Below are 25,869 nucleotides of genomic sequence, written 5' to 3'. Positions count from 1 at the left end.
TACTAGAGACGATGCACAACACATCTGCGCAAGCTTCATCGGATTTTCACTATACTTTTAATTTCACGACCAATTGTAGCCTGAAAAAAAAGTTGTACTCGTAAACTCAGCGTATTGTGCACAGGTAGGTGAAGAGATCTATTACTATTCGATCGCGCCACTGGCGATAAATAACGGGAAACAATAACAATCTTAAAATACCTAGAAGTGACTATCAGAAGCGATCAACAGCGAAACGACCGGAAATAACGAGTGAGTACATAAGGGGTGTTCGATAATCATTGGTGCCGGCCGGAGTGGCCGAGCGGTTCTAGGCGCTTCAGTCTGGGACCGCGCGACCGCTACGGTCGAAGGTTCGAATCCTGCCTCGGGCATGGATGTATGTGATGTCCTTAGGTTAGTTAGGTTTAAGTAGTTCTAAGTTCTAGGGGATTGATGACCTCAGAAGTTAAGTCCCATACTGCTCAGAGCCATAATCATTGGTATTAATAAAATATCGATTTTTCAGTTTAAACATCGATGTTTCAGTATCCATGCTGAAGTCTTGGAAACTCCGGGGTATCAGTGTTAAGGGCAAAATATCGCCCTTCGATGTTGGCAAAAAAATCCAGACCACTTGTTACAGCTGTACATAATTTTATCGTCACTAAAACATATCTGTTTCTTAACAAGTGTCGTAACGATACCAGCGAAACATGTATGCGACTTGTCAAACGCAGTTATTGTAGAGAGGCAGGAAAAGGAGCAGGGTATACTTTCTGTTCGACTGCACCGTCAAAAATAAATTTGCTGCGTTCAACAGGTGTTCAAATGGCTCTGAGTACTATGGGACTTAATTTCTGAGGTCATCAGTTTCCTAGAATTTAGAACTACTTAAACCTAACTAACCTAAGGACATCACACACATCCATGCCCGAGGCAGGATTCGAACCTGCGACCGTAGCGGTCGCGCGGTTCTGGACAGTAGCGCCTAGAACCGCTCGGCCACTCCGGCCGGCGTTCAACAGGTGTGTTTCAGAAGTAAGCGCTGGTAAACTGAGATTGTGTTTGTTTAACTGGACAATTCACATGTGGAGAATGCATGTACCACGCTGTCCACTATGTGCTTTAGTTTTGTATGTGCGTATCTGTATATTCTATTAATTTGATAATCTATTACTGCTTTTCAATAATGGAAGAAAAAAATCAGTTCTGCGGAAGCAATAGTTTCGAATGAGCTAAGGCAGGAACATTGGCTATTGTTGTAGCTAAGCGTGGAGTAATGCCTTTCACTGTTTATTCAGTTCACGCTTTCGTGGTCTGAAGTAGTGAGGGCAATACGTTGGTACACGACGGGAAAGCAGAGAAAACAATGCAGGGAACATTATTAAATAGCACAAGAACAGAATAATTTGCAAATTGTACGAGAAACAGACTTACCATCATACCTCAGTTATTATCTAAGAGACCGCCTTCTAGATATTACATCAGACCCATCAGAAGTACGGAATCACATCATTAGTACTATCTACCCAAAGCTGCAAAAAATTGTGGTTAAATATTTGTGCTGTATAGCCACATCGTCAAATTCTGAAAGACTGTTCTCAAAAGTAAGATATGCGCTATGTCAACTTGTGCGTTGCTTTTTACCGCTTTCTACAGATGTATCATTTAGCATCAGTCAGTGTTACAAATATCGGTGTTTTGTGCTCGATTATTATCACCAACTACGTTGAGATCAAAGTCAGCATCGACGATTTGCCAACATCGCACATGGCCTAGAGTTTATAGGATTGGGACAAGCTGGTACTGCTACCGTCCAGGCTACCTGCAGCTTCCTGAGCTCGTAAGTTTAGAGTGGAGCGTTCGACTTGGAGCGGAGGCTCTTGTACGAGCCAACCACAGTCACAATAGGAGGCAAGTTTCCCCAGAGGGCCGCACCAGCTGGCCGCGACGGTACCTCCCTGCTCGGTTCACTCAGCTCGGAACTTTGCGGGGGAACGGGCGTTAAAATCGACAACAACTGCGCCGAGAATTCTGAGAGGGAAGTAAACCGGCGGAAATTCAATTTGGGGGCCGTTAAAGTTGGTCCACACACCACGCCGCGGGGCCTACCTCTTATCCCCTGCCATAACTCTCGAGCTGGATACTCACCCCCCTCCTCCGTCCTGGCACAGCCCTCGCTGCGCGCGAAGTAACTGTCCGTTACACCTCCCCCCCCCCCCTCCCCCACAGCTCAGTTAAACCTCGTACTGCAATGTTCTCTTCTGAGCACTGTTTGCAACAGATAGGCTTATAATAAATCTGGAAGGATTATTTTCTTTTCCTCGTCCTTTTTTTTCCCTTCGAGCAAAGGGGAAGAAGAAATTCATCGGAACCCTTCTGCAAACTGCTAAATAATTAAAACCATATTAGACCCGGGTGAATGCGCGGAAGCAGGAATCTGCTGACTGGAGTTTGCCCTGTCCTGACCCCTGAGGCAGTCTATGGAGCAGTTAGCACGCCATTACTACATAATGAGCTGTAAGCGCCGTGCTTATGATGGAAATGCTTTCCGCTACATCCATCTTCCCGCCAGCCTCAGCTCGCCAGGGAAAGGCGAGCGAAGCGGAATGACTCTACTGGCTTCTTAAGTCCGACAATAGGGTAATACATGAAATACGTGATGCTATCACTTTGTCATATTTATATATTCTTTTGTCACTTCTTGGTAGAACAAGTTCATGTTTAAGTCTGAAAAATAAACAGATTGCATGTTAGTTCTATCAACATTTTGTTTATTTCAAACGGGTTTTCGCCTTATTGGGTAAACGCACGGAAACACCTGACTAACGTCCACAAGAGACCCATGAGCGTAGGCATCCCAGCATTGGAAGGAAAGACATTATCGCGCGGGCGCGCGCGCGCGCACACACACACAGAATCTTTTATTTTGACATTAGATGAGAATTACCCACCCGAATGTTCATCATTTGTGTTATGCACCAAACACTTTATATTACAATGTTGCCAAACTTTCAATATTAGTAATCCTAACAAGGGAACCTCCCCATCGCACCCCCCTCAGATTTAGTTATAAGTTGGCACAGTGGATAGGCCTTGAAAAACTGAACACAGATCAATTGAGAAAACAGGACGAAGTTGTGTGGAACTGTGAAAAAATAAGCAAAATATACAAACTGAGTAGTTCATAGGAAGATAGGCAACATCAAGGACACTGTTATCGCAGGAGCGCCGTGGTCTCGTGGTAACGTGAGCGGCTGTGGAACGAAAAGTCCTTGGTTCAAATCTTCCATCGAGTGAAAACTTTAATTTTTTTATTTTTCAGTTTATGTGACAAACTCTTATGTTTTCAACACTTTTTTGGGAGTGATTATCACATCCACAAGAAAACCTAAATCGGGCAAGGTAGAAGAATCTTTTTACCCATTCGCAAAGTGTACAAGTTAGGTGGGTTGACAACATATTCTTGTCATGTGACGCACATGCCGTCACCAGTGTCGTATAGAATATATCAGATGTGTTTTCCTGTGGAGGAATCGGTTGACCTATGACCTTGCGATCAAATGTTTTCGGTTCCGATTGGAGAGGCACGTCCTTTCGTCTACTAATCGCACGGTTTTGTGATGCGGTCGCAAAACACAGACACTAAACTTATTACAGTGAACAGAGACGTCAATGAACGAACGGACAGATAATAACTATGCAAAAATAAAGAAAGTAAAATTTTCACTCGTGGGAAGACTTGAACCAAGAACCTCTCCTTCTGCAGCTGCTCACGCTACCACGGCACCACGGCGCTCCTGAGCTCACGTTCTCCTTGTTATTGCCTATATGGCACATGGACTACTCAGTTTGTATATTTGCTTATTTTTTCACAGTTCCACACAACTTCTTCCTGTTTTCTCAATTGATCTGTGTTCAGTTTATCAAGGCCTATCCACTGTGCCGACTTATAACTAAATCTGAGGGGGGTGCGATGGGGAGGTTCCCTTGTAAGTATCGGGAACGATACTTGCCTCAGATCAAAATGATCGACCGAGAAACAGCTAGTTCCACTTTTCATGATACATTATCTTTATCGTCACAGAATGAGCGGAAAAGAAAGAGGAACGAAGAACAGAGTTCGCGTCTCGGTAACAATGACATCATTTGGGGTGGAACACTAGTTCAGCTGCACAAGAATGGGACAGATTATTAGATTCAAATGGCTCCGAGCACTATGGGACTTAACTTCTGAGGTCATCAGTCCCCTAGAACTTAGAACTACTTAAACCTAAGTAACCTAAGGACGTCACACACAGCCATGTCCGAGGCAGGATTCGAACCTGCGACCGTAAGCGGTCGCGCGGTTCCAGACTGTAGCGCCTAGAACCGCTCGGCCACCCTGGCCGGCACACATTATTAGACCTTTGCCTCGAGTGAGTCTGGGACATCAAAAATAAAGTAATGGTGAGCGGGGGTGAGGGGCGGCAGCACGCCACAATAATGATTTTTCTTTCCCGTCAGATGAGCTATATACCTGCCATAAGGCGTGGTTTAACCAAAGTTTTAAACATCGATAATTTATATGGAATATAATCATATAATTAACACACTTCCAAATATTAAACATTTAAATTTGGTATTTACAAGATTCAGTTTCAATGCTATCTTAAAAACGCTGGATTCCCTAAGATTTTACGAAATTCCTGAAATTCCCTGCCATTTCCCTAATTTTTTCCAGGTACGTAAAATGTAATTTGCTTAGAACTGCAGGTTTTCCATAAGAATAGCCACTCTGGAGGGGGATTGTAATATATTCCTGGATTCCTTGCGTAGTACTCATTACTGAAACTGGAAGTAAAGTTTCGAGTTGCGTCTGTCTTCAAGCGACTGCGAGTATTCGGTCCTCGGCATCTCTATGATGCTGCTACATGGGTCAGACAAACTCCTGACCATTCGTACTGCCTTTCTTTATAAACAAAAAATACACTGAAGTTGCCACCTGTCTTACGTAACAATGAGCCTATATGATCACTGTATTTCATATCCCTATAAATTGTTACACCCACATATTTGTGTGATTTGACTGATTATGATTATGATTCACTGATACCGCAGTCATACGAAAATAGGGTTTTTCGTTCTGTGACGTTCATAGTCTTAAGTTTCTGATCATTTAAAGCAAGCTGACAAACTTTGCCTCACTTTCAGAATGTAGAAAGTTTTGACTGAATATCTGCGTAGGTTTTCTTTCAAACAGTACGTTAGAGATAACTGCATCTAGAGACTTGTAACAACGTTGTGAAGTTTTTCTACACCGGCATTAAACGCTGTTGCGGGCCAACAAAACGAAGTAACGCGGAGTTCAAACATCTTTCACTCCGTCCTGTGCAGCTATGCGCGAGATGTGCCGCCGTCCAAAGACCCTTCAACTAAAAGGAGGAATGGAAGCATAGATATTCCGCGCACGCCCGAGAAAAGTCGCCGTTTCCTTACAGGGGCAGCACGGCTGGAAATACCTCGTCTTTTGATTTACAAGCCGCCGGCCGTTGTGTGCACGGCTGTTGCGTACGGCACGTAACACGTTTCGCGGAAAGGTTGCTGCCTCCAGAAATGGCGGTGAGTTAAATTTATCCCCGGTTTGCACAACAACTAACAGGCAATCGGATGGAGTAGTGCTTGTTTTGCTGGAGAAGGGGATGTGGAGTTTACCTGGACGACAGCCGGTGCACCTAGCTGTGCAACGCTCATTGGTCTTTCACTGGGCGAGGCTGAGACACTGGAGGACAGCGTTTCAAATTCCAGTCCTGCTATACAGACTTAGATTCTGCGTGATTTCTCCAAAAATCGCATACGGTGAATACTGAGATGGTTTCCTTGAAGCAAACGGTTGATTTACATCCGCACCCTTCGGCCAATTCAAGCCTGAACTTCGTTTTCGTTAAACAATAGTATTCCTTTTTCTCGCTTGATACTCATCGTTTTCGAAAACGATGCGTGTAAGGGATTAATACTATCACACGCAAGAACAATAAACACATACATCGAAAATATAAACACAGTATTTCTTTTACGACCAGCCTAGCGATAATACTTGCTCCTGTAAATTGACTTAGCGTTGAAATAGCTTTTAGGCGCCTAGGGCAATCCGCAGAAAGCTAAGTAGCATAGATACATAAGTACTTCAGACCTTCATACTCGTATGTTCATTTATTTGTAGGTTCTGGGTTAGCATGAAAACTCAAAAGTTTTTCGTTAATTATTCATTTACTTCTATTTCGCCTTTTACAGGTGTGGGATGTCAAAAAAGAATTCATCACTTGTGGCAACAGTGAACCTGATACAACGACAAAGATTTTCTCACAAAAGAAATTGTAAATGTTCGTATCATTTACAATTGCTGAGTTCAGTTTTTCTTCTTATTTAATCTTGCGTCTGCCGTGACTGAAGTGCGCTTTACTATTTATTCTCACGATTCTTTGAATAATAAATAATTAAAAAACATTGTGTTTCGATACGGTAACTTTTTTTATTTATATTTTATGGCTAGTCTCTTGGATTGGATCAAACTACTTCCGAAATGATGAGCAACATAAATTCGACTTTGTCAAAGTAAAGCCAGAGTGGTATTATATAATTTATTGTGTCTCTCACAGAAATTATTTTTAAACACAAACTAAAATTTATGTAACAAACACTACTCTTCTAACAGGCTCCTCTTTGATTTTTATTCCCTTGCTTGAGATTTTCTTTTGTTTATCAGTTTATTCAATAACCACGTAACTTAAAACCTTCACTGATTTATACATCGGTAACATATTTGCATTAAGATAAGTCGGCAGAAAATTTTGTGTTTGTGATGACGATGTTTTATTAAGGGTTTCATCCTTCCTCAAATTGTATGGCATATTTGAGAATGGTCTTGTGGCAGGTTTTATATTTCCTTAAATAACGGGAGACAAGAGACTGGATTCCGGGGATGCAAAGGGAGCGCAGCAACGTAGTCATGAATAAAGCTTCTGACGGTGTTGACTGGAATAAACTCTTCGAATTTTGAGGATATCAGGGATAATATATAGGGGTCAGAGATTACCTAGAACTTGTACAACTACTAGACTGCTTGCATTTATATCTATGAACAAGAACGCGAGGCAGTCGTTGATAAGGGAGTGGAACTCCGAAGTTTTCAGTGTGCACTTTAGAAAGTAAAGACGAACGTGGTAAGGGAATTAAATTTCAGGGAGAAGAAATTTAAAAAAAATGAGGTCTGCCAAAGGCACAATTCGGTCAGAAATGACTGAGGGCTTGGAAGAGCTGAATGGAATGGTTGATGTCTTGAAAAGGGAATGTAGGATGAATGTAGACAAAAGTAAAACAAGGGTAGCGAAATGTAATCGAATTAAATTAGGCGTTGTGCAGGGAATTAGACTAGGAAACGACACATCAAAAGTAGTAAATACGTTTTCCTAGTTGGCAGTCAAAATCGCTGATACGGCCGGCGTAGAGATCATAGGAGGTATGTTCAACGAGCAATGCACCACTATTTTTCCTCGCCCAATTTCGGTTAAAAAAAATGCGGAATTTTTGTGGAACATCGAGTGATATTCCTACTTCAGCTCCCAATAGTTTGATGAAGTTTCGACAGGTCGTGGCGCCATACGTAGCCTTCAAATTGGTGTCTGTAAAGGGGGTGCGTTCCAAGCAGAGAGCTGTCACTGAGTTTCTTTTGGCGAACAGCTGGAGCATCGCAGATATTCATAGGCGCTTGCAGGATGCCCACGAAAACCTGGCAGTGAAGAAAACCACAGAAGGTCGTTTGGCGAGGCGTCTGTCGGCATCGCAACCAGGTCGCAGAAACCACTACAATCTCCCGCATGCCTACCGGTTGCACACAGCTGTGACTCCTGCAATGTTGGAACGTGCGGACACTCTCATTCGAAGTGATCGACGCATCACAATCAAACACCTCGGTGCACAACTGCACGCCACTGTTGGTAGTTCTGACCCACTCGTCCACCAATGGGGGGTACCAATGGTGTGTGTCCGTTGGGTTTCTTACCGCCTAACAGAAACCCAGAAGCGCAATGAAGGAGCGTGTGCACAGATAGAGAAATTTTTTTGTGGAACATCGTCACAGGCGATGGAACATGGTTCCATCTCTTCGAAACGGAAACACAAAAAAAATGTTCAAATGTGTGTGAAATCTTATGGGACTTAGCTGCTAAGGTCATCAGTCCCTAAGCTTACACACTACTTAACCTAAGGACAAACACACACATCCATGCCCGAGGGAGGACTCGAACCTCCGCCAGGACTAGCCGCACAGTCCATGACTGCAGCGCCCTAGACCGCTCGGCTAATCCTGCGCGGCACGGAAACACAACGGCAATCCATGGCGTGGCGCCATACCACCCCCAGGAAAAAGTTCAAAGCCGCACCGTCAGCAAGTAAAGTAATGGCAACGGTTTTCTCGGGCTTTGAAGGTTTTTTTTATGTCCATCCTCATGGTGCAACGATCAGCTCTGAAGAGTATTGTGCTATCCTCACGAAATCAAAAAACTACTTAAGTGTGTTCGTCGACACAAAAATGGAAAACGAACTTTTCCTTCTCCACGACAGCGCAAAGCCTCATACAAGTCTACGCACACTGGTGGAGCTCAAAAAACTTCACTGGACAGCTCATCCTCATCCACCCTACAGCCGTGATGTCGCACCTTCCGACTTCCGTCTGTTCGGCACAATGAAGGATGTGTTCCGCGGGAAGCAGTACGAGGATTATGGTGGGGGGGTTATTGATGCAGCAAGACGTTCGGTCCGACGTCGAGTAGAGTAGTACCATAGGGCATACAGGCCGTCCAAGCAAGCAGGCGTATGGCTGTCTCAATGAATGGAGATTATGTTGAAAAATAGCTTTTGTAGCCAAAACAGTGGGGATTGATATGGTGAAGGGGGATCCTGAATAAAACCAACCTGCTTTCAGAAAGAAATTTGTTGCATTAGTTATTGAGCGCCCCTCGCAGGTTGCAGGGACGAAGATCCTGTCGCAGAACAGACTAGCGGGGGAGTTGCATCGAGCCACTCTTCGGACGATGGCAACTTAAATATGAACAACATCAACGACAACCGCTAAGTGATCACTGAGATTGTAAGTAGGCTGTTTATGTTTTCTGTATGTAAGTAGGCTGTTTATGTTTTCTCTATGTAAGTAGGCTGTTCCGCTATGTAAGTAGGCTGTTTATGTTTTCTGTATGTAAGTAGGCTGTTTATGTTTTCTCTATGTAAGTAGGCTGTTTAGGTTTTTTATTGGTAACGCCACCTCTGTATGAAAATCACTGGCTGTGCTGTGTGCAGTCTGTGGCTAGTTTGCATTGTTGTCTGCCATTGTAGTGTTGGGCAGCGGCAGCTGGCTGTGAACAGCGCGTAACGTTGCGCAGTTGGAGGTGAGCCGCCAGCAGTGGTGGATGTGGGGAGAGAGATGGCGGAGGTTTGCAGTTTGTCATGAACTGATATATATATATTATGATTTGTGATGATATTAAGGTAAATACATTGTTTGCTCTCTATTAATATCTTTCATTTGCTAACTACCCCTATCAGTAGTTAGTGCCTTCAGTAATTTGAATCTTTTATTTAGCTGGCAGTAGTGGCGCTCGCTGTATTGCAGTAGCTTGAGCAGCGAAGATTTTTGTGAGGTAAGTGATTTGTGAAAGGTATAGTTTAATGTTTGTCAGGGCCATTCTTTAGTAGGGAGTTTTGAAAGTCAGATTGCGTTGCGCTAAAAATATTGTGTGTCAGTTTAAGGACAGTCATGTATAATTGTTCTAAGGGGACGTTTCATATGTCGACCCTTAGCCTAGGATACCTCACTGGAATCTTCTGATTTTTTCTTGTAGTTTGTGTATTTAGTGTAGATTTTGTTTATTGCTAGCGCGTAATTGTAGAGAGAATTTCCTTTGTAGTTGCAGTCTTTCATTGTTGTATAGTAAAACAGTTGTGGCATGCATGTAGATTTGCAGCAAGTATTTCGCAGCTGCGCTTGCAATTAACTAGATATTATTTTCAGTGCTATGTTAATGTGTTCTCTTATTTTTGATCTTCAAATTGTGTTTTTCTGTGTTGTCGTGTGAAATACTGTGACAATAATGGCGTGTGAAAAACGTAATACTAGGCTCCAAAGTAAACTGAGAAATGACAGTGAAAATGAGAGCAGTGTGTTAGCGCCACCGAGTTATGAATTAACTGATGTTCAAAGTAGTAATTTGGTAATTGTGAATAGGGAAATGGAGCGGGCTGCAAACAATGGTGTAGACAGTGAAACAGGTAGTGAACAGGGAAGCATTATCGATCGATCGGTCGGCAACAGCTCGCCTCAGGAATCCGAAATGACAGGACACAATTTCGCAAATACTGTAGATTCAGGTTTTGGGTTATCACCGTTTTCTCAAATAAGTCAAGACGCATTTTCTGCTTGTCAAAATGTGAATGTTGCCGGTGCAAATGCACTGCCGAAAAGCGTAGAGAAACAGATTCCAGACACTAATACATTATTATTGCAATTAATGCAACAAATGGAACAAAATCAGAGACAAACACAGCAAAAGCTTGAAAAGTTAGACACAATGGAACAACACCAGAGACAAACACAGCAACAGTTAGACACAGTGGAACAAAATCTCAAAAAGTTAGACTCATTGGAACAAACTCTCGAACAAACACGTGAGGATTTAACTGCTGAGTTACATAACATTGAATCGAAATGTCAAAAAGTCTGTAATGACGTAAAAACTCAAATTTGTGAGCATTTTCAACCTATTTTTTCGCGTCATGAAAATGCATTACAGAATCACGAAGCAGCCATAAAAGAACTGCAAACTATTGTTCATGAAAATCACAACATCTTGCAAGCTAAAATTGACTCAGTTGCATCTACCGATTCGGTTACGCAACTTGCAAAAACTCAGGATAACTTAAAGGACACAGTAGATTCGATTTCAACACAAATGGACACTCTGAAACTTGGTTCAGAAAAACACACTGAGGAAATGTGTTCATTATCAGAGAAAGTAGTTGAACTTTCGGATCAGCTAAATAATTTATCTGCAAAGGTAGATGATAATCTGAATGACGCAAAACCGGTAGTCTTTAATGACACAGAACAGAACGCACAAATTAGGAAACTGAAACAAAATCTGAATCAAATTGATACGCAACACCAAAGAGAAATCCGGGAAGTACAAGATCAGCTGACACAGGTAATACAAGAATTACGTATTTCAGAAGACACTCGCGCTCCAACACGGGAAGAGGGACTTAGAAACACGGAAAAGCCGCAAAATAATAACACAGGGCATTTCGGAAGTTATGAAAGAAATTGGCAATGTGCACCGAATTTTGAGATGGAACGGCCGACACGACCTAACAATGACCGATATGCGACTCGCCGACATGATGATTTTGACTATAAGCTGTTCATTACTACACGTAAATTCAAAACATTTAAGAATTCTGGCAACGACATTCATCCACAAGCATGGCTCCATCAATTCTCTCATTGTTTTCCTCCCAACTGGTCGTTAGAACACAGATTAGAATTTATGTGTGGCTACTTGGAGAATGAACCAGCTGTAAGAATGCGATCGGTAATTCACGATTGCCACAGTGAAGGAGAGTTTTACCATGCCTTCCTCTCAGCATATTGGTCTCAAGCTACACAAGACCGTGTAAAACATAACATCATAATGATGAAACACTTCGAACAATCTGAATTTTCCAGTCTTGTGAAATATTTTGAAGACATGTTGCACAAGAATCAATACCTGTCAAACCCATACAGCCCCTCAGAACTCATCCGCATTTGCTTAATCAAACTGCCTGAACATTTACGACATATTATTTTAGCAGGACGTTGCAAAGACGACATTGAAGCTTTTCAGGGACTGTTACAAGAATTAGAAATTGACACTGACAATTGCGGAACGCGAAACCAGGAACACAACAATTACAGGTCACATCCGTCGCAAATCCGCGATGAAAGAAGTAATAACTGGACGCGACAAAGCTATTATCACAACACAAATCGTGACCAAAACAGACACCACCCATATGACAACCATTGGCAGAGTAATAGTTACAGAGAAAGATCGCATTTCCGTAGTAATGAATATGACAGAGATAACCATAGAAACAGACAATATGGTAATCAGAACTATTATTATCAAGGGAGACAGAATAATTTCAGACGCAACAGTTCAGCGCGCAGTTACGATTCAGGGAGAAATTCTCCACCACGTGACCGACACGAAAGAAACTGTGTAAACTACCGACAAAACGACAGACCTGAATTCCATCAGAACTGGCGAGCTTTAAACAGAGCTGGGCCCTCTCGGCAAGGCGAATTTGTGGAAGTTAGGCCTCCTAATCCCAGTAACGACGCGCGGCAACAAAGAGACAGACAATGACTCGCACCGCAGGCATACACGTGCGCCGGCTGGCTCCGAGAAAAATAACATTATATATGGTACTGCTAATGAGGTTTTAATGCAACATTTTGGTTTACTTGAAAATACATTCCGGATTTAAAGTACTTTCTGAGAGATACCAGATGACACAGAGGTTAGTTTATGTGACAGCTACACGATTTTTATCACGACGCTACTAATGAGTGACAATTTACAATGTTGCTTTTGCAGTGTATCTGTTTTATATCTGCACAGTTTTCTGAATTCTTCTAGGAAGAAAAACATGTTTTAGTAGTAACTTTTGTGGTATAGCAACAATGAGACAGCCTTTTTCGTGGCATAACAATACGTTACTGTACAGTACTTTCCTCATCACGGCAATAAGCGTAATAACTAAGATATCTATACGTAAAGCATTTCACTTTTGTGTATCATGAGGTAAGTACATTGACTTTAGCAGAACTTTGCTTACGGAGGACGATAACTACGACACTTCCACACAGATTATGTTGCAACAAGACGCACATTTAGCGCTACAGGACACGCATTTGAGTGATTAATCTTATACTTAAAACACTTATTTTCAAAGATTTTTTAATTACAAAGAAAGTTTTCCGTGATACATTTCATTCCATTGCTGTAATTTGTAACACCTGAGGGTATAATTACGTTTATCCTCAGGGGGGTACACGCTTACTTTGTGTACCATGTGTGTGGCAACCACAAGGAACCCTAGCTAATATGGTATTTGCTTATACAACTTTACACATCGGTACCTTATTTCTCTAACACACAAATTACACAGCTATCTGATTATTTAACTGAGAGAGACAAACATTTATTTTACTGCATCAGTGACACATGTTTACGCAATTACACGGTTGGATAACTTCACACTTATGAAACTGTATTTTGTCTGTACTTTGTAAACTGTTCATATTTTTTCGGAACCATTGTGATACTATGAGAGATTTGAATGATGTATTTGGTATGAGATCATGATTTTTAAAGTACGTTTGAGGTAGATGACACTATTTAAATGAGCAGAGAATTCTTTTTAGGTTTTGATATTATTGCAGAAAGCTACGACGTTTTTGAGATTTGACTGAGGTGTTATGATGTTATTATTACGACGACGATGTGTATTATGCTGTTGAGGTATGTTTATGATCAATAAGATGATGATACCGTATATGAGGAATTTGATTATGCTACATGTTTCTCAGGATGAAATATTGAAGAAGTGTCGACGAATATGTATATGTATAATAAGGTAAGGAATAATGAATAGTGGTTAGGGACTCTGATTTATGAAAAGGATGTTGGAAACCAAGAAACGTACTTTAAGAGTTATGAAATGTGTGTGTATATGCGTGAATGTATTACAATGCAGACGAAAATTTTTTTTGGACACTGTTATATCAATAGCATTTTGTTTCTACAGATTTGCAACGCTAATTCTTGACCTGTGAAATATTTCTATGTGAGACGGTAGCAGAAACTGCTGTCGTAAATATTTCCGTACGAAAGTTAAGTGACCACCTGCACGTAATGCGTCGCGGGCACCCAGCTGTGTCAGACGCCTGGAGAACAAGCCATTAGTGTGAGTGCCTCGTCAGAAGCACAGGTAGAAAAAAAAAAAGAAAGGGAAGGCCATTGTCCGCGCTACTGACATCTCCTTGTTGAAAGCATACTGTGGAGCTCGTAATTTATGATATTTTACTGAAATGCCTAATGAAACGATGAGAAACATTTCACAGCTATTGTCTTGCTAGTTAAGAAAAATGCCATATGGCTTGCTTTATGTATTTATTTACACATTTTGTTTAATATCAAGTTTCTAGCTGCACTGCAGCATTGGTTAAAATAAAATTTAATATATGTACTAATATAGTTATTTTATGCCTACAGATCCAGTCAATAAGAAATTTATGATCTACTTACAAGAAAACGAGGGCACATAAATAGACATTTCCCTTCACAGGAATTGCATAAATAATTTCTTTACGATTTGGTAACTTATCTGCTAGTGTAAGTTCTCGTGATGCATCACTCTAGTGTTAAGATGTGACATAGGTATTAGACATGGCCATTTTAGTGTAATATTTTTTCTGCTTGAGCTATGTCATGTCTAGGTATAAGTTGCTGCTGTTTGCCAGGCGTAGTGCTACTGAATTTTAATTTGTGTTACTCTGCTAAGCCAGGTTTAATGCTGCTTGCTTTGCAAATTTGAATTTTTTTCGTCATTGATGTTTGTGTTAATTGTTTTGTGCTGCTGCATTGCCTCGTCCCTTAGTTTAGCATCTGAGCTCAGTAGATTTAAGTTAGCTTAAGAGGGGGTAGACTATAGAAGAGAATGAGTTGCGATGAATTGGAAGAAATGCATTGAGAATCTATACGAAAAACGTACAGAAAGCAGGTATAGGTAGGATTTTCTAGGAAATAAATGATGAGGTAAGGTAATGGAAAATAAAAATGAGGTAAGAAATGTGTGAACATATAAATACAGAAAGCATGCTTAGATCGAATTTTTTTGGTGGAAACAAAGGATGAAATAAGAGGAAAGATATATGAAGTTTTGGGTTGGACTGCAGTACCAAATGTTACACTGAAAACGAACCCTGTCCTTTCCTATTGGTGTTATCCCACTATGTGTTTGTGTACCCTTGTGTATTTATTTTCTTCCTGTCTCTGTGTAGTTTCATAGAATTTTTTCTTCTTTTAATATTAAGCTACATTCACTATGATGAGGAATACTGTTATCTTCGAATATAATTGGCATTAATAATATGTTATTTACTTTGTAAAGATGTTTAGACATTATTTACTCTGTTTTGTGTTAATGCTAATGTGTGAAGTTGATGTTTCAAAAGTTATTGTGATCTTTTATGTATGTACTCATGTCATAATTCCACTGATGTATATGTTAGTTCGATTCTTTTGTAAAGCCTGTACTACAAATGTTATCTGTATTATTATGTTCTTTAATGATGTATTTTGTACCTTTGTAATTGTATTCTTATGTTATAAAATTGTAATTGTCACCAGTTCATGATATTATTAACTTGTAAGTTACATTTCACTGCACACGTTTCTGTTGGTCATAGTATATGGACAATATGTGAGAAGTAGGGACTGTCAGTGTTTGCAAGTGTATTAATAATTCAGCAAGGGACTGGATAACAGCATTGCTGGTTCTAAGGACAATTCCAGAAACTTTGTGAGTGCACAAGTGGTGGTTTATGGACTTGCTATATTCTCTGCAAGAATCTTCGATGGTGATTGTGCACCTGCACAGTCGCAACGGATGGCTGCTGGCCGTCTCTACCAGGACTACAGTGGGTCTGCACCTCTGGTGGCCCACCAATACCATTATCTCTACAAGGAATACAGTGGGTCTGCATCTATGATGACCTACCAACGCCATTATTTCTACAAGGACTGCAGTGGGTCTGCACCTCTGGTGGCCCACCAATACCACAATCTCTACCAGGACTCCAGTGGGTCTGCTCTGTGATGACCTACCTAACAATATTCTTCAAAACGTCGAATGAACTCTGCTGTGGGTTTGCTCTGTTGTGGCCCATTACCTGTCAGCATGTCAAGAGTCAGCACTGTCTTTCCGTTGGAAGGACAACACTACTTCTTCAAGACTGCATGGAAATCCACTACTTCTGTGTGCATTGTCTTTTACTGCTCAGACTTTGAGAAAAACACTGAAATTTTACAGTGATGAACAATCTGGACTGTCTTTATAGACTGTGAGAAAATTTTAGCTTTTGACCAACATTGTATCAATAAGTGTGTGCATTTTATATCTTTGTTACTGTAATTGTGAAAAATTTTTGTCAAATCTGTATTGGCCAGTGCCCAACACCATTTGTAAAAATTTTTTGTGGGGAGCATGGGGGCTATGTAAGTAGGCTGTTTATGTTTTCTGTATGTAAGTAGGCTGTTTATGTTTTCTCTATGTAAGTAGGCTGTTCCGCTATGTAAGTAGGCTGTTTATGTTTTCTGTATGTAAGTAGGCTGTTTATGTTTTCTCTATGTAAGTAGGCTGTTCCGCTATGTAAGTAGGCTGTTTATGTTTTCTGTATGTAAGTAGGCTGTTTATGTTTTCTCTATGTAAGTAGGCTGTTTAGGTTTTTTATTGGTAACGCCACCTCTGTATGAAAATCACTGGCTGTGCTGTGTGCAGTCTGTGGCTAGTTTGCATTGTTGTCTGCCATTGTAGTGTTGGGCAGCGGCAGCTGGCTGTGAACAGCGCGTAACGTTGCGCAGTTGGAGGTGAGCCGCCAGCAGTGGTGGATGTGGGGAGAGAGATGGCGGAGGTTTGCAGTTTGTCATGAACTGATATATATATATTATGATTTGTGATGATATTAAGGTAAATACATTGTTTGCTCTCTATTAATATCTTTCATTTGCTAACTACCCCTATCAGTAGTTAGTGCCTTCAGTAATTTGAATCTTTTATTTAGCTGGCAGTAGTGGCGCTCGCTGTATTGCAGTAGCTTGAGCAGCGAAGATTTTTGTGAGGTAAGTGATTTGTGAAAGGTATAGTTTAATGTTTGTCAGGGCCATTCTTTAGTAGGGAGTTTTGAAAGTCAGATTGCGTTGCGCTAAAAATATTGTGTGTCAGTTTAAGGACAGTCATGTATAATTGTTCTAAGGGGACGTTTCAAGATAGCAGAGTGCGACGTGGCACACGAGGCTCGAGCGCAGCTCACCTCTATGATCTGCTGCAGGTCCCTGACGTAGACTGCCTCGGTGTCGATGATCTCCATGACGACGCGGTCCATGTAGGAGATGTGGGGGTCGCAGTAGCGCGGCCGCTGACTGTGCGGGGGCGGCCACGGCGACGACACGTGGGCGGCGCGTGGGGGCGGCGGGCTGCACACGCCGCTGTCCCCGGAGCCTGCCAACAGGTGCCTGGTGTTGACGATGTGCGCGTTTGACGTAAACATCACATAAATAACAGATACAGGTAGAGACTGCACGGCGCTGTTACACGCAATCTGAAATTTTCCACATCATCGTTAAGATACTGGAACACATCAGTGTACACAAAGTGATCAAGAGGATTATACGAATGCATGGTGTCTATTCTTTCGGAGAGAGCAGAGACAGCGCTTTCAAAAAAACTGAGTCGCCTCGATGGGCAATGAATCCACAACTTCCAGTGAGGGCCGTTAAACCTCCTGCGAGAATCTAAATTAGCGAGCGTGGAGGACATGCACGGGGACTGCGACAGATGGCGCTATATGGGAGTCTGAGTCGGCCGGGGAGCGTGTCGATATAGTCCACGCATCTGCGATAAAAACTTTGCCTGGGTGGAGCAGTGGTTTAGTGCACTGCCTAGTAAGCAGGAGGTCCCGAGTTCGAGTCCGGGACCACCACACATTTTTACTTGTCGCCGCTGATTCTGCACAAAGTCCTGATTCAGCTAATACCATTAGTTCCTTCCCTTCCTTTTCCTTTCCTTTCCTTTCTTGCCCCTCCCCCTTCAGTTTACACAACAAGATCAACAGGAATTTAGCATGTCGTTTCAACAACGATGTAACATATATTCAGTAATAAGATGTGGTCTTAAAACAATGTCATCATGTTACTGCAACCGACACATTTAACTGTAAGGGGAAAAGGACGGCATTAGAAGTTTTAGTGGTCTTGACAATGCCCACACACCCACAGTGCCTCGCATCCGACAGTAGCGTAACGACGCTGTCTGCTCAGAGGAACAGAACGGGTGGTGACTGCAGCGCCCCTCCTTCATAATAAATTCGTAGGACTGTATCAGAGGTGAAGAGCTCACCGCCTGGAACAGGAACACTGTGGAGCAGAGCCGTAGCTAACCAGCTGCCTACTGAGCACGGAAGGCGAATCTGTCAGAGGACCACACAGTGCCGTGCCTTCAGGCAGATAACGGATGACTGGCGTGACACGTCTGCCGGGGATTAGCAAGAGAAAGGTTGTCTTTCAGCAATACGCGATTCCCCCTGCACGTGTGGAAAGAGGCGCAACTCTGAGCTCAATTTCGGCAGACAATACTTGACTGCAGAAATGCTCTCCACGCAATCAGTGGGCGCAACGCAGGTATCGACCTCAAATTTTATCGTTGTAAGGATCTTTGCACAGACTGAATAAGTAATGGAGGTAAATTTTTATTGATAACTGCCCGTTGTGAAGAAATAATGGGACTGAATAGGATTAATCTACCAGATGACCACGAGTCAGTTCTGACGCGCCGTTTACCTTAAAGATAACAGTTAATTGAAGCATGTTCATAATTTAAGCTAGTACAATTGTTGGATGTGAGGTCCGCCAGTTACGGAAAACACAGTTTTTTCTCAGTACCCAAACATGTTTCGGCACCACTGTGCCATCACCAATGGTTTTTCGTTTTTATTTATTCTGTAATGTGAACATTTTTGTTAAATGATTATAAAATTATGTGGATGTTTAGTTCAAACAATAGATCGTTTCTTTTTGTAAATACCTTGACATTTGGTGTGCATAAATTTCCGGATCACATGTGTGTTAATTACTACAAATAGCTTGTCATCTGCACCAAACGATGTTGATGAGAAAGTTTTTTCCTCAGAGTTAACCTATCTTCTAGAATGTAATTTTGTTTGTCGCGATGTTTTCGCGCCTATATTCGTTTTTACTTTCGTTTTCGTGTGCCAATCACTTTCATTCTCCGCATCATGGTGAGGTGCTGCGATGCACTCGTAACTACAAGTATTTTCCACAAATAACGTAGGAAACACTTTTCACTTCACCAAAGCACAGTGTGATTGTGGTTTGTTGTGTGTCCCAGCCCAGTCAGTGTTCATTTGTCCACCAGGGAGTTCGGCGCCAAATCTGAATTTTGTTTGCATTTGATCTTTGTTTGTGTGTGTGTGTGTGTGTGTGTGTGTGTGTGTGAATATATCATCCAATTTTTCTGAAACTGTAATCATTTGCGATGACTGGGTGTTGTGTGATGTCCATAGGTTAGTTAGGTTTAAGTAGTTCTAAGTTCTAGGGGACTGATGACCATAAATGTTAAGTGCCATAGTGCTCAGAGCCATTTGAACCATTTTTTTGTAATCATTTGTTTGTCTGTACATATACACCACATCTACCGATCACCGTCCCACTCGAATTAATTCCTTCGTGGTGCGTCTTTTTTTTTTGTCTTAGAGTGTATGCATTATTCATAAAGGTAGTTCATATTTTATAAATTTTTGTGCAAAGAGTATTATTTCACCTCTGCAGATGATTAAAAGCTTTCTCAATTTAATACCTATAACTGCTACCGTAGAAAATGAAGGGAAACTTATATCACAGAGGACCGGTTTCCTCAATAATGAGTAACACTGGATTATTTAAGTTGCATTTTAATAATGTTTATTAATCATTGTACTCCGTCAAATAAAATCGCTTAAGCACTTTAACAAAGGTAGGTATAGAAAATGGTTCAAATGCCTCTGAGCACTATGGGACTTAACATCTGAGGTCATCAGTCCCCTAGAACTACTTAAACCTAACTGACCTAAGGACATCACACACATCCATGCCCGAGGCAGGATTCGAACCTGCGACCGTAGCGGTCGCGCGGTTCCAGACTGAAGCGCCTAGAACCGCTCGGCCACAGCGGCCGGCCGGTAGGTGTAGAGAAATAATTAATACGCAATAGAAGGGAGTTGTGAAGTTCTGCTGGAACTGGTCTTCAAAAAGTATTTACAACTTCTATCGCACAAAACAACTGGTAAAACAGAAGCAGCGAGGTCGGTGATGGAGAGCTATGCCAAAAGCAGTGAAGTAATATCCATAAACGGCTTAAACATTAATTAGGAAACTTGGTTTTATTGTGTGGCCGATCACATTAATTTTTTTATTCGTAGTAGCGTTTCACACTACTACGCTACATCATCTGAGGAAACCAATTATAATTAGTACGTCATAAACATTGCGAAAATTCGTAGTATGTTTGTGTGTTTCAGTTGATATCTAAATTAGCTGTCAAGGGTAAACTGATTTTGTTAGAGGGGTCGATATCTAACAATTTACCGAAGCTCAGAAAAGTTACTAGAAAGTAGAGAGGAATTTTAGGGTATGACGTTCGTCGACGACGAAATCATTATAGGTGAAACACGACCAATAAAACAAGCAGTATATGCTAAACTCTTAGGTATTTATATTGATGATAATCTGATGTGGATGTCACGTGTTACAGAATACAACGTTTGAGTTCTGCAACATTTGCGTTATCGATAATATCAATATTTTAGGATGAAAATATCGAGAAGTTGGCAATGTCATTAGCGATGGAGCATTGTTACGGAAATGCTCTGCTAAATTAAATGTGAATTCCTGAATGGATAAAGACGTGCTTTCGAAAAACACCATTCAGAAAGTTTAGCATCAGGTGCGAATGACGGCAGAACGATTCTAGTGCCACCAATATACCTCTTGCATACGGACCGAGCAGACAAGATGAGAGAAACGATGGCTCGTACGGAAGCATTTAGACAGTCATTTTCTGTCGCTCCAGTTACTGCTGGAACAGTACAGAGATAAGTACAGTGGTACGATGTTCCCTCCGCCATGCCCCTTATGGTGGCATGCGGAGTATGTATGTACATGTTAACTGGACAAGGATGGATCAAGAAAATGACCCTCAGGTTTTACGGCGAAACCTGTGCGGTATTTGCTTCTAGATTTTGAGTAACTCTTAGAAGCCCTAAATCTGTACGGCTGAATAACGCCTGGAACGCTGTTCCTTCTTAATGCTAGTCCAGAGACGTTAACTACTTCGGCAACTCTCTCGGTAAAATGAGTAGACCGAAGTGTTTTACGGGTCACTACAGGTTCCACTTTCATAGCTACTCAACGAGAAGCATCGCTTATATTCGGCCTGCATCCTTGGATGCGTGACCAAGGAAGGACGAGCAGTTAATTAAACAAGGGCTTCGGCGATGAATAACTCACACTCGGTTTTACCGGAGACGATCACCTTGGAGGTGCTATTAGAGTAGCTGACTGTTCGTCCTTCGACGTATTCATGTTAGGCGCACTGGAGGAAGACTAATGGGTCAGTGGTCCCGAAACTCGTGGGAACCGGTAGGTAGACGCAGTACATGGTACACCTGAGGAGTACAGGTACAGATAAAGTATGTCTGGGAAAAAGCACTGAGGACTAAGGTATCACGAATACTATTAAACAGAAGCACCTAGGCAGTTTTCGATTGTATCCGTACGAAATGGAAATTACAGCTTACAACAATTTAACAGTCACAGACGAATGGGGAAAAAGAAAGAAAGTCAAAATTTTCGAATGATAATCTGCCACTCAGATTGGTGTTTGTTGGACGAAAATATCCTTTAATTTAGTTCTCACCACCACTAAGCATTTTCGCCTGTGTAGCCATTTTCAAGTGTGTATGGTATTATCTATCAAATCTGAATTACAATCTAAACGTTTGTTCAATCATACACTCCTAAAATGTATCGGATTGCTTGGACTTCAGCCGGCCAGTGTGGCCGAGCGGTTCTAGGCGCTACAGTCTGGAACCACGCGACCGCTACGGTCGCAGGTTCGAATCCTGTCTCGAGCATGGATGTGTGTGATGTCCGTAGGTTAGTTAGGTTTAAGTAGTTCTAAGTTCTAGGGGACTGATGACCTCAGATGTCAAGTCCCATAGTGCTCAAAGCAATTTGAACCATTTTTTTGCTTCGACTTAAAAAATTAAAATCATGGTTCTATGTGTTTCCTGAACGACACTGAAGTAAGATATCACTCAGGAGTGCGAGAATGTACTGGTTAAGACAACAGGACGAGAAACGACCACCATATTAGCAGTGTGTCCTTAGGTGAGTTGTAGATCAGTAAATGGCCACAAATAGTATGCCACTACGACTAAAAGTGAGGATTCTGTGTAATATCTTTTGTCATCTTGTTGTGGCACTGTGTTATAAGAGATCCGTCGTCTCGGTATCTGGTAAAGTCTGTAAAAGTACGGAAGTGCGTCGCGAGAAATGGAAGAAGGCTGCAGAAAGGTAATAACGAGAGGGATGGCACGAGGAACAGAAACAGCCGAAAAGGGCGGAAGTTCTTTATATGAAACGAAGCTTTTCCTCCCGTCATTTATTTTTCCGGGCGAATATTTGCTCAACGTTGAGCTAGTAGCTGCTTCTGAGGCTTAATAAACTTCCTGACAAAAAATGGTTCAAATGGCTCTGAGCGCTATGGGACTTAACTTCTGAGGTCATCAGTCCCCTAGAACTTAGAACTACTTAAACCTAACTAACCTAAGGACATCACACACATCCACGCCCGAGGCGGGATTCGAACCTGCGACCGTAGCGGTCACGCGGTTTCAGACTGTAGCGCCTAGAACCGCTCGGCCACCTCGGCCGGCAAACTTCCTGACACCACAACGTTATTTTAATGTAAGGGACACCAGGTCTTGCACACAACAATTTTGCGAAGTGGATGAATCCTAACTCTGTGTGTGTGTGTGTGTGTGTGTGTGTGTGTGTGTGTGTGTGTGTGTGTGCGATACAGTGAGAGGGAAACAGTAAGGCGGTCGTTAATGATAAGCGCGGATTACATTCGGTCTGGCGTACCTCCCAGTTTGTGGCAATAGAGCGTTCTAAGTGCTTGTCTGGCTTAACCTAAACGCTTTCTGAGAGTGCCGTAAATCACCGATCACGAGAAATGAGTGCAAGTTACGTCGTGCAGATATCCTCAAGTGCAGAGTTCCTGGAGAGGCCGAAGGTAAAAGATAAGACGTGGTCACATCAAACAAGAGTCACGTGTGATTTGCATATGGACTGAAAGATACGTCACGAAATGTAATCGCGTGCACTGCCGGCAGAAGCAGTGAACAGGGATAGCTGGGAGAGAAGAGGAAGCACTAAATGAGTTCCAACGAGCTCGTGAAAATATGCCAGCAGAAGTACGGCACATTTCTATGTCTTTTACAGTATACGTTGCAAGAGAAGTAAGAAGAATTGTCGATGAAAACGGAAGAGAGAAATTTAACACTGATCTTTTATGAATTACAAAAAAAATCTATTCCACATACAGATGTATGCCACTTGTTGGTGAAAGACATGCTGGTCCTAGACCTTAGATTCTTAATCTGGATTTAGTCTCTGTAATACCAGAAAATGTGTACGTCTGAAAATGAAAGTGAAAGTCGGCTCAAATGATTACTGACAAAGAGAGGAATGTGCATGCAGACAACAAACGAAGATGCAACCTCTGACGACGTTTGATCCTTTAAAACGTATCACGTATAGCACAATAATAAACATTTTCAATAGATGCATAGGCGGATTTAAAATACCTCGTGTAGTTTGGTGAAAAATTAAGCCAAAAGGTCGATAGAAAAATTTCAACGGTTTTTGATCATATTTGAGATTCGCTGCCACGTGATTCCTTTTTACGTATAAACCGGCTCACGCAGTGGATTTCGGGGAAGGATCAACTATGAAACACGAAATCTGAACTCCAATGCAGCTTGGATTTTCTTACATACGCAACGCCTTGCCAGAGGTAAAGTTGAACTGGGACTCACTCGATCGGGTGGGGATCAATGAACGAACCTTCGAAAGAACGCTAGCCAAAATTTTTAAGTGTAAGTATAAAAATTTCATATGATAAACATCAAAGGTGAGAGAAGGTTTCATTAGTGAACACTGGCTTTTTGGGCGATTTTATAATTTTTCCGTACTGTTCATAATGACTCTACACGGCCGCCTGGCAGGATTATTTCTTTAACAAAGCCGAAGACAAAAGAGCTACGTTTGTCACCGTCGAAACTAAACTACACAGTGCTTTGTTTTTGGAACTTTAAAAGATCTCCCCTCATCCCCGATATGTGAATATGAGAGCACAGAGATACAAAATGAAGAAGACGGGGGTCATTTTCAGACACTTGAAAGAAAAAGCACCAGCTGCGCCGTTCCGCAGACCATAAATACCGAAGCATTTCCGCTTTGCAAACCGGCAATGACCTGTCGCACTATATCACATGTATATGTCTTTTTGCAAGGACCACGGCCAACCCATAAAACATCAAAAACATGCAGTAACCTACATAAATAAACTTCCCTTTTTAAGAATGTTCCTGAGTCGTTCTACCGAAAAATGTGCTCCGTAACAGTTTATCATCAGCGGCTTAATTGGTAGACATGAGGTGAGCCAGTTTTGCGTCGAATTCTTTGACGCAGGCCGGGAACTTGAAGCCATACCGGATTGCTGGCGGGGCTATAAACGCTACACCTAAACAAGCAAATCAGGACTACAGCTCTGCGCACATAAAAGTATATGTATCAATAACTCTAACAATATGAGTTAATTAATATTTGGATAATGCTGTATTGGGTAAAAGGAGGGCTGTCTGTACTGAGTAAAAGGAGGACTATGCTGTTTGACCTTCGATGGGCGTGGAAACTAAATGGAGTGTTAATATGAGAAAGGATTTACGCACAGATAATGCATACATGTATTGACCGTTTTGTCTGTTACTTGTTTGTTAAACCATCTCGAAGAAGGAAGGAGGGAAACTTACAAACATCTCGTCGACGACGAGGTTGTTGGAGACGGAAGGAAATCAGCCGAGATCTTCTCAAAGAACCACATCATCATTTACCATAAGGGATCTGGATTGCCGACGAAAACGCAAATATGGATGGCCGGAGGGAGATTCGAACCACCGACCTCCCGAATGCAAGTCCAGTGTCTTACACTGTACCACTTTAAGAATTCGGGAATATCGTCATGGTACCACGGAGTACTCATTAGGGATTTTGTCGTCAGGTATAAGTCTCTAATAACACAACGCCCGATTCCATGCATCAACTTCTGCTCAATTACTTCTTAAGCGCTTCAAGTAAGGGGTTATGGATCACCATTCATATAATACGGATTTGGCACGACCAGTTACTAGTTTCCTTTCTCGAATATGAAGAAATAGGTGTGTGGCCAACATACCAAACTCAAAAGAAAACCTGTAATGGAGCGTAGTGATGCGGCTCATCCGTCATTCTGCAAGTCTTCCACCAGAGGCGATAGAGAAGTTACTAACGACAAATATCTGAATAGCTTGAGCATTTAGTTTGAAATGTAGTTAGCACATGCACGCGTATGTAGGATCTGTAAATACAGGCCAACTCTTTCCGATATTCATACTTGCTTCAGTTTCCAGCCCTACTGAAAATTGAAAAACATAACCTTCATGTAAAGAGAGATACACGCAAATTACGACAATCACTTCTTTTCTTCGCGTTGAAACTAGCTAATAATAATACGCTTGGACACTAACAGTAATTTGGGAATGTATATATTTTTTTAGCAGTTGGGTGCGTCATCCCATGTTCGTATATTACTACTTATATTTTCATGCACACTTGAGGCGAAGAAGGAGGCTGAAGATGTTTCAGAATAAAC

General features: G+C 41.8%; 1 protein-coding gene across 1 annotated transcript in view; it reads right to left on the bottom strand.

The window, feature by feature from the left end:
• Nucleotides 1–25,869, bottom strand: part of LOC124595091 — a gene marked incomplete at its 5' end in the record, with an annotated part of 177,884 nt that overhangs the window by 86,497 nt on the left and 65,518 nt on the right. Inside the window, one exon of the mRNA XM_047133680.1 lies at nt 17,153–17,340. Within this exon, the coding sequence (XP_046989636.1) occupies nt 17,153–17,340 (188 nt within the window). The remainder of the gene's footprint in view (nt 1–17,152; nt 17,341–25,869) is intronic.

Source organism: Schistocerca americana, chromosome 2 (genome assembly GCF_021461395.2).
Source record: "Schistocerca americana isolate TAMUIC-IGC-003095 chromosome 2, iqSchAmer2.1, whole genome shotgun sequence".
In the NCBI taxonomy this organism is placed as follows: domain Eukaryota; kingdom Metazoa; phylum Arthropoda; class Insecta; order Orthoptera; family Acrididae; genus Schistocerca; species Schistocerca americana.
This window is presented reverse-complemented; position numbering and strand designations above follow the sequence as displayed.